The following is a 12,500-nucleotide window of genomic DNA, read 5'->3' on the forward strand; positions in this document are numbered from 1 at the left end:
CTGGCTTTACGTGTCATTTCTGAAAAGTGGGCAAGACTGGAAAGAGATAGAGAGTGAAAGAGACAAAGAAAGAAAGAGTGTGAGAGAGAGCGAGAGAAAGAGAGAGAAAGAGAGTGAGAGAGAGAGCGAGAGAGAGAGAGAGAGAGAGAGAGAGAGAGAGAGAGAGAGTGTGTGGCTGGTTGTGGTGAAGGATGAAGAGGAGGAGGCGGAGATAGCTTGAGAGAGAGAGAGAGAGGGGGAGAGGGAGAGGGAGAGAGAGAGAGAGAGAGAGAGAGAGAGGGAGAGGGGGAGAGGGAGAGGGGGAAAGAGAGAAGGTTCTGTTGTTGTTGTTGTTTGGTGAGAGGGGGTGATGATGGAGAGGTAGTGAGAATGAAGAAGAGTAACCTGGTTAACCCTTCACTCTTGTCACCTTGAGATTTTATATCTCTTCTTTTCCACTCCTCTTTTTTCCTGGGTGAAAGTGGATGTTGGATGGAGGGATGAGGAACTGGATGAAGGGAAGTGAGGAAGAGAAGAGAGACTGAGGAGACAATGTCGTACACACAGGTAAGACCACTGTGACCGTGGAAACATGAACACACACTTTCAAACACCTGTTGTTGCTTCTCCTCTCTTTCTCTCTGGGTCCACTTTCCTCCTCCCTCCATCTGTAGCACATGTCCTGTATGTCCTTCCGTCTCTTCTCTCTCTTCTCTCTCTTCTCCTCCCTTCTCTCTCTTCTCCCTTCTCTCTCTTCTTGGTTCTCTCTCTTCTTGGTTCTCTCTCTTCTCTCAGTTCTCTCTCTTCTATATAACCTATACTATATAATGTTATAGAGATATGACTATATAACCTAATATTATAGAGATATGACTATATAACCTAATATTATAGAGATATAACTATATAACCTATACTATATAATGTTATAGAGATATGACTATATAACCTGATGTTATAGAGATATGACTATATTACCTAATATTATAGAGATATGACTATATTACCTAATATTATAGAGATATGACTATATTACCTATACTATATAATGTTATAGAGATATGACTATATAACCTAATATTATAGAGATATGACTATATAACCTATACTATATAATATTATAGAGATATGACTATATAACCTAATATTATAGAGATATGACTATATACCCTAATGTTATAGAGATATGACTATATAACCTATACTATATAATGTTATAGAGATATGACTATATAACCTATACTATATAATGTTATAGAGATATGACTATATAACCTAATGTTATAGAGATATGACTATATAACCTAATATTATAGAGATATGACTATATAACCTATACTATATAATGTTATAGAGATATGACTATATAACCTATACTATATAATGTTATAGAGATATGACTATATAACCTAATATTATAGAGATATGACTATATAACCTATACTATATAATATTATAGAGATATGACTATATAACCTAATATTATAGAGATATGACTATATAACCTATACTATATAATATTATAGAGATATGACTATATAACCTAATGTTATAGAGATATGACTATATAACCTAATATTATAGAGATATGACTATATAACCTATACTATATAATATTATAGAGATATGACTATATAACCTAATATTATAGAGATATGACTATATAACCTATACTATATAATATTATAGAGATATGACTATATAACCTATACTATATAATATTATAGAGATATGACTATATAACCTATACTATATAATGTTATAGAGATATGACTATATTACCTATACTATATAATGTTATAGAGATATGACTATATTACCTATACTATATAATGTTATAGAGATATGACTATATTACCTATACTATATAATGTTATAGAGATATGACTATATTACCTATACTATATAATGTTATAGAGATATGACTATATAACCTATACTATATAATGTTATAGAGATATGACTATATTACCTATACTATATAATGTTATAGAGATATGACTATATAACCTATACTATATAATGTTATAGAGATATGACTATATAACCTAATATTACAGAGATATGACTATATAACCTAATATTATAGAGATATGACTATATAACCTATACTATATAATGTTATAGAGATATGACTATATAACCTATACTATATAATGTTATAGAGATATGACTATATTACCTATACTATATAATGTTATAGAGATATGACTATATAACCTATACTATATAATGTTATAGAGATATGACTATATAACCTATACTATATAATATTATAGAGATATGACTATATAACCTATACTATATAATATTATAGAGATATGACTATATAACCTATACTATATAATGTTATAGAGATATGACTATATAACCTATACTATATAATATTATAGAGATATGACTATATAACCTATACTATATAATATTATAGAGATATGACTATATAACCTAATATTATAGAGATATGACTATATAACCTAATATTATAGAGATATGACTATATAACCTATACTATATAATATTATAGAGATATGACTATATAACCTATACTATATAATATTATAGAGATATGACTATATAACCTAATATTATAGAGATATGACTATATAACCTATACTATATAATATTATAGAGATATGACTATATAACCTATACTATATAATGTTATAGAGATATGACTATATAACCTAATGTTATAGAGATATGACTATATAACCTAATATTATAGAGATATGACTATATAACCTATACTATATAATATTATAGAGATATGACTATATTACCTATACTATATAATATTATAGAGATATGACTATATAACCTATACTATATAATATTATAGAGATATGACTATATAACCTAATATTATAGAGATATGACTATATTACCTATACTATATAATGTTATAGAGATATGACTATATTACCTAATATTATAGAGATATGACTATATAACCTATACTATATAATGTTATAGAGATATGACTATATAACCTATACTATATAATGTTATAGAGATATGACTATATAACCTATACTATATAATATTATAGAGATATGACTATATTACCTATACTATATAATGTTATAGAGATATGACTATATAACCTATACTATATAATATTATAGAGATATGACTATATAACCTAATATTATAGAGATATGACTATATTACCTATACTATATAATGTTATAGAGATATGACTATATTACCTAATATTATAGAGATATGACTATATAACCTATACTATATAATGTTATAGAGATATGACTATATAACCTATACTATATAATGTTATAGAGATATGACTATATAACCTAATATTATAGAGATGTGACTATATAACCTATACTATATAATATTATAGAGATATGACTATATTACCTATACTATATAAAGTTATAGAGATATGACTATATAACCTAATATTATAGAGATATGACTATATAACCTATACTATATAATGTTATAGAGATATGACTATATAACCTAATATTATAGAGATATGACTATATAACCTAATATTATAGAGATATGACTATATAACCTATACTATATAATGTTATAGAGATATGACTATATAACCTAATGTTATAGAGATATGACTATATAACCTATACTATATAATATTATAGAGATATGACTATATAACCTATACTATATAATGTTATAGAGATATGACTATATAACCTATACTATATAATGTTATAGAGATATGACTATATAACCTAATGTTATAGAGATATGACTATATTACCTATACTATATAATGTTATAGAGATATGACTATATTACCTATACTATATAATATTATAGAGATATGACTATATAACCTAATATTATAGAGATATGACTATATAACCTATACTATATAATGTTATAGAGATATGACTATATAACCTATACTATATAATGTTATAGAGATATGACTATATAACCTAATATTATAGAGATATGACTATATAACCTATACTATATAATGTTATAGAGATATGACTATATAACCTAATATTATAGAGATATGACTATATAACCTATACTATATAATATTATAGAGATATGACTATATAACCTATACTATATAATATTATAGAGATATGACTATATAACCTATACTATATAATATTATAGAGATATGACTATATAACCTATACTATATAATGTTATAGAGATATGACTATATTACCTATACTATATAATATTATAGAGATATGACTATATTACCTATACTATATAATGTTATAGAGATATGACTATATTACCTATACTATATAATATTATAGAGATATGACTACATAACCTAATATTATAGAGATATGACTATATAACCTATACTATATAATATTATAGAGATATGACTATATAACCTATACTATATAATGTTATAGAGATATGACTATATAACCTATACTATATAATATTATAGAGATATGACTATATAACCTAATATTATAGAGATATGACTACATAACCTAATATTATAGAGATATGACTATATAACCTATACTATATAATGTTATAGAGATATGACTATATAACCTATACTATATAATGTTATAGAGATATGACTATATAACCTAATATTATAGAGATATGACTATATTACCTATACTATATAATGTTATAGAGATATGACTATATTACCTATACTATATAATATTATAGAGATATGACTATATAACCTATACTATATAATGTTATAGAGATATGACTATATAACCTATACTATATAATGTTATAGAGATATGACTATATAACCTAATATTATAGAGATATGACTATATTACCTATACTATATAATGTTATAGAGATATGACTATATTACCTATACTATATAATGTTATAGAGATATGACTATATTACCTATACTATATAATGTTATAGAGATATGACTATATAACCTAATATTATAGAGATATGACTATATTACCTATACTATATAATGTTATAGAGATATGACTATATTACCTATACTATATAATGTTATAGAGATATGACTATATAACCTAATATTGTAGAGATATGACTATATAACCTAATATTATAGAGATATGACTATATTACCTATACTATATAATGTTATAGAGATATGACTATATTACCTATACTATATAATGTTATAGAGATATGACTATATAACCTAATATTATAGAGATATGACTATATTACCTATACTATATAATGTTATAGAGATATGACTATATTACCTATACTATATAATATTATAGAGATATGACTATATAACCTATACTATATAATGTTATAGAGATATGACTGTATAACCTACTATTATAGAGATATGACTATATAACCTAATATTATAGAGATATGACTATATTACCTATACTATATAATGTTATAGAGATATGACTGTATAACCTACTATTATAGAGATATGACTATATAACCTAATATTATAGAGATATGACTATATAACCTATACTATATAATGTTATAGAGATATGACTATATAACCTGATGTTATAGAGATATGACTATATAACCTAATATTATAGAGATATGACTATATAACCTATACTATATAATGTTATAGAGATATGACTATATAACCTAATATTATAGAGATATGACTATATAACCTATACTATATAATGTTATAGAGATATGACTATATAACCTATACTATATAATATTATAGAGATATGACTATATAACCTATACTATATAATGTTATAGAGATATGACTATATAACCTAATGTTATAGAGATATGACTATATAACCTAATGTTATAGAGATATGACTATATAACCTATACTATATAATGTTATAGAGATATGACTATATTACCTATACTATATAATATTATAGAGATATGACTATATAACCTATACTATATAATGTTATAGAGATATGACTATATAACCTATACTATATAATGTTATAGAGATTTGACTATATAACCTATACTATATAATATTATAGAGATATGACTATATAACCTATACTATATAATGTTATAGAGATATGACTATATTACCTATACTATATAATGTTATAGAGATATGACTATATAACCTATACTATATAATGTTATAGAGATATGACTATATAACCTATACTATATAATGTTATAGAGATATGACTATATAACCTAATATTACAGAGATATGACTATATAACCTAATATTATAGAGATATGACTATATAACCTATACTATATAATGTTATAGAGATATGACTATATTACCTATACTATATAATGTTATAGAGATATGACTATATTACCTATACTATATAATGTTATAGAGATATGACTATATAACCTATACTATATAATATTATAGAGATATGACTATATTACCTATACTATATAATGTTATAGAGATATGACTATATAACCTAATATTATAGAGATATGACTATATAACCTATACTATATAATGTTATAGAGATATGACTATATAACCTATACTATATAATGTTATAGAGATATGACTATATAACCTATACTATATAATGTTATAGAGATATGACTATATAACCTAATATTACAGAGATATGACTATATAACCTATACTATATAATGTTATAGAGATATGACTATATTACCTATACTATATAATGTTATAGAGATATGACTATATTACCTATACTATATAATGTTATAGAGATATGACTATATAACCTATACTATATAATATTATAGAGATATGACTATATAACCTATATTATATAATGTTATAGAGATATGACTATATAACCTAATATTATAGAGATATGACTATATAACCTATACTATATAATATTATAGAGATATGACTATATAACCTAATATTATATAATGTTATAGAGATATGACTATATAACCTATATTATATAATGTTATAGAGATATGACTATATAACCTATATTATATAATGTTATAGAGATATGACTATATAACCTATATTATATAATGTTATAGAGATATGACTATATAACCTATATTATATAATGTTATAGAGATATGACTATATAACCTAATATTATAGAGATATGACTATATAACCTATACTATATAATGTTATAGAGATATGACTATATAACCTAATATTATAGAGATATGACTATATAACCTATACTATATAATGTTATAGAGATATGACTATATAACCTATACTATATAATATTATAGAGATATGACTATATAACCTATATTATATAATGTTATAGAGATATGACTATATAACCTAATATTATAGAGATATGACTATATAACCTATACTATATAATATTATAGAGATATGACTATATTACCTATACTATATAATATTATAGAGATATGACTATATAACCTATACTATATAATGTTATAGAGATATGACTATATAACCTATACTATATAATATTATAGAGATATGACTATATAACCTATACTATATAATATTATAGAGATATGACTATATAACCTAATATTATAGAGATATGACTATATTACCTATACTATATAATGTTATAGAGATATGACTATATTACCTATACTATATAATGTTATAGAGATATGACTATATAACCTAATATTACAGAGATATGACTATATTACCTATACTATATAATGTTATAGAGATATGACTATATAACCTAATATTACAGAGATATGACTATATAACCTATACTATATAATGTTATAGAGATATGACTATATTACCTATACTATATAATGTTATAGAGATATGACTATATTACCTATACTATATAATGTTATAGAGATATGACTATATAACCTATACTATATAATATTATAGAGATATGACTATATAACGTATACTATATAATGTTATAGAGATATGACTATATAACCTATACTATATAATGTTATAGAGATATGACTATATAACCTATACTATATAATGTTATAGAGATATAACTATATAACCTATACTATATAATGTTATAGAGATATGACTATATAACCTATACTATATAATGTTATAGAGATATGACTATATAACCTAAAATTATAGAGATATGACTATATAACCTATACTATATAATATTATAGAGATATGACTATATTACCTATACTATATAATGTTATAGAGATATGACTATATAACCTATACTATATAATGTTATAGAGATATGACTATATAACCTATACTATATAATGTTATAGAGATATGACTATATAACCTAATATTATAGAGATATGACTATATAACCTATACTATATAATATTATAGAGATATGACTATATTACCTATACTATATAATGTTATAGAGATATGACTATATAACCTATACTATATAATATTATAGAGATATGACTATATAACCTATACTATATAATATTATAGAGATATGACTATATAACCTAATATTATAGAGATATGACTATATTACCTATACTATATAATATTATAGAGATATGACTATATAACCTATACTATATAATGTTATAGAGATATGACTATATAACCTAATGTTATAGAGATATGACTATATAACCTATACTATATAATGTTATAGAGATATGACTATATAACCTATACTATATAATGTTATAGAGATATGACTATATAACCTATACTATATAATATTATAGAGATATGACTATATAACCTAATATTATAGAGATATGACTATATAACCTATACTATATAATATTATAGAGATATGACTATATAACCTAATATTATAGAGATATGACTACATAACCTAATATTATAGAGATATGACTATATAACCTATACTATATAATGTTATAGAGATATGACTATATTACCTATACTATATAATATTATAGAGATATGACTATATAACCTATACTATATAATATTATAGAGATATGACTATATAACCTATACTATATAATATTATAGAGATATGACTATATAACCTATACTATATAATGTTATAGAGATATGACTATATAACCTAATATTATAGAGATATGACTATATTACCTATACTATATAATGTTATAGAGATATGACTATATTACCTATACTATATAATATTATAGAGATATGACTATATAACCTATACTATATAATGTTATAGAGATATGACTATATAACCTATACTATATAATGTTATAGAGATATGACTATATAACCTAATATTATAGAGATATGACTATATTACCTATACTATATAATGTTATAGAGATATGACTATATTACCTATACTATATAATGTTATAGAGATATGACTATATAACCTAATATTATAGAGATATGACTATATTACCTATACTATATAATGTTATAGAGATATGACTATATTACCTATACTATATAATGTTATAGAGATATGACTATATAACCTATACTATATAATATTATAGAGATATGACTATATAACCTATACTAGATAATGTTATAGAGATATGACTATATAACCTATACTATATAATGTTATAGAGATATGACTGTATAACCTACTATTATAGAGATATGACTATATAACCTAATATTATAGAGATATGACTATATTACCTATACTATATAATGTTATAGAGATATGACTGTATAACCTACTATTATAGAGATATGACTATATAACCTAATATTATAGAGATATGACTATATAACCTATACTATATAATGTTATAGAGATATGACTATATAACCTGATGTTATAGAGATATGACTATATAACCTAATATTATAGAGATATGACTATATAACCTATACTATATAATGTTATAGAGATATGACTATATAACCTGATGTTATAGAGATATGACTATATTACCTAATATTATAGAGATATGACTATATTACCTAATATTATAGAGATATGACTATATTACCTATACTATATAATGTTATAGAGATATGACTATATTACCTATACTATATAATGTTATAGAGATATGACTATATAACCTAATATTATAGAGATATGACTATATAACCTATACTATATAATGTTATAGAGATATGACTATATAACCTGATGTTATAAAGATATGACTATATAACCTAATATTATAAAGATATGACTATATAACCTAATATTATAGAGATATGACTATATAACCTAATGTTATAAAGATATGACTATATAACCTAATATTATAGAGATATGACTATATAACCTATACTATATAATGTTATAGAGATATCACTATATAACCTATACTATATAATATTATAGAGATATGACTATATTACCTATACTATATAATGTTATAGAGATATGACTGTATAACCTATACTATATAATGTTATAGAGATATGACTATATAACCTATACTATATAATGTTATAGAGATATGACTGTATAACCTACTATTATAGAGATATGACTATATAACCTAATATTATAGAGATATGACTATATTACCTATACTATATAATGTTATAGAGATATGACTGTATAACCTACTATTATAGAGATATGACTATATAACCTATACTATATAATGTTATAGAGATATGACTATATAACCTATACTATATAATGTTATAGAGATATGACTACATAACCTATACTATATAATGTTATAGAGATATGACTATATAACCTAATGTTATAGAGATATGACTATATAACCTAATGTTATAGAGATATGACTATATAACCTATACTATATAATGTTATAGAGATATGACTATATAACCTATACTATATAATGTTATAGAGATATGACTATATAACCTATACTATATAATATTATAGAGATATGACTATATTACCTATACTATATAATATTATAGAGATATGACTATATTACCTATACTATATAATGTTATAGAGATATGACTATATTACCTATACTATATAATATTATAGAGATATGACTATATAACCTATACTATATAATGTTATAGAGATATGACTATATAACCTAATATTATAGAGATATGACTATATAACCTAATATTATAGAGATATGACTATATAACCTATACTATATAATGTTATAGAGATATGACTGTATAACCTATACTATATAATATTATAGAGATATGACTATATTACCTATACTATATAATGTTATAGAGATATGACTATATAACCTAATATTATAGAGATATGACTATATAACCTATACTATATAATGTTATAGAGATATGACTATATAACCTGATGTTATAGAGATATGACTATATAACCTAATATTATAGAGATATGACTATATAACCTATACTATATAATGTTATAGAGATATGACTATATAACCTATACTATATAATATTATAGAGATATGACTATATAACCTATACTATATAATGTTATAGAGATATGACTATATAACCTGATGTTATAGAGATATGACTATATAACCTAATATTATAGAGATATGACTATATAACCTAATGTTATAGAGATATGACTATATAACCTAATATTATAGAGATATGACTATATAACCTATACTATATAATGTTATAGAGATATGACTATATAACCTATACTATATAATGTTATAGAGATATGACTATATAACCTAATATTATAGAGATATGACTATATAACCTATACTATATAATGTTATAGAGATATGACTATATAACCTATACTATATAATGTTATAGAGATATGACTATATAACCTAATATTATAGAGATATGACTATATTACCTATACTATATAATATTATAGAGATATGACTATATAACCTATACTATATAATGTTATAGAGATATGACTATATAACCTATACTATATAATATTATAGAGATATGACTATATAACCTAATATTATAGAGATATGACTATATAACCTATACTATATAATGTTATAGAGATATGACTATATAACCTATACTATATAATGTTATAGAGATATGACTATATAACCTATACTATATAATATTATAGAGATATGACTATATAACCTAATATTATAGAGATATGACTATATAACCTATACTATATAATATTATAGAGATATGACTATATAACCTATACTATATAATATTATAGAGATATGACTATATAACCTATACTATATAATGTTATAGAGATATGACTATATAACCTGATGTTATAGAGATATGACTATATAACCTAATATTATAGAGATATGACTATATTACCTAATATTATAGAGATATGACTATATTACCTATACTATATAATGTTATAGAGATATGACTATATAACCTATACTATATAATGTTATAGAGATATGACTATATAACCTATACTATATAATGTTATAGAGATATGACTATATTACCTAATATTATAGAGATATGACTATATTACCTATACTATATAATGTTATAGAGATTTGACAATATGAGCTAATGTGGTTTGTTTTGAGTTAGTTAACCAAATACACAGGAAACAATTATTTGAGTCTTTAAAAATATAGATTTATAGAAACACATGTTTTTTCTGCATTTCTTTTAATGCATTGATAGTCCTGTGTGCAGACTGAGGGCTCAAGGTGTTTGGAAATAGACATGTTTAGTTATCTGTTGTTCCTGTATGATGGAAAGGGCCTTTTCATTCTCACCCTCTATGCATGTTTGTTCTGTGTTTTTGTACGTGTGTGTCTATGAGTGCGGTAGTTTTAGATGTTTGTCCTTTTATTCCCTCCCTCCCTCCCTCCCTCCC

At 22.9% G+C, this 12,500-nt stretch overlaps 1 protein-coding gene across 2 annotated transcripts in view; it reads left to right on the top strand.

Annotated features, from left to right (window-relative positions):
- Nucleotides 1–15: 15 nt before the first annotated feature.
- Nucleotides 16–12,500, top strand: part of syt17 (synaptotagmin XVII) — an 83,654-nt gene continuing 71,169 nt past the window's right edge. Inside the window, exon 1 of one of the 2 annotated variants that reach the window (XM_090197762.1) lies at nt 16–546. In XM_090197762.1, the coding sequence (XP_090053888.1) occupies nt 532–546 (15 nt within the window). In that variant the 5' untranslated portion in view covers nt 16–531. The remainder of the gene's footprint in view (nt 547–12,500) is intronic. The other variant, XM_090197764.1, reaches the window with a different exon arrangement.

Source organism: Oncorhynchus mykiss, chromosome 13 (genome assembly GCF_057628025.1).
Source record: "Oncorhynchus mykiss isolate SJ-2025 chromosome 13, ASM5762802v1, whole genome shotgun sequence".
NCBI lineage: Eukaryota > Metazoa > Chordata > Actinopteri > Salmoniformes > Salmonidae > Oncorhynchus > Oncorhynchus mykiss.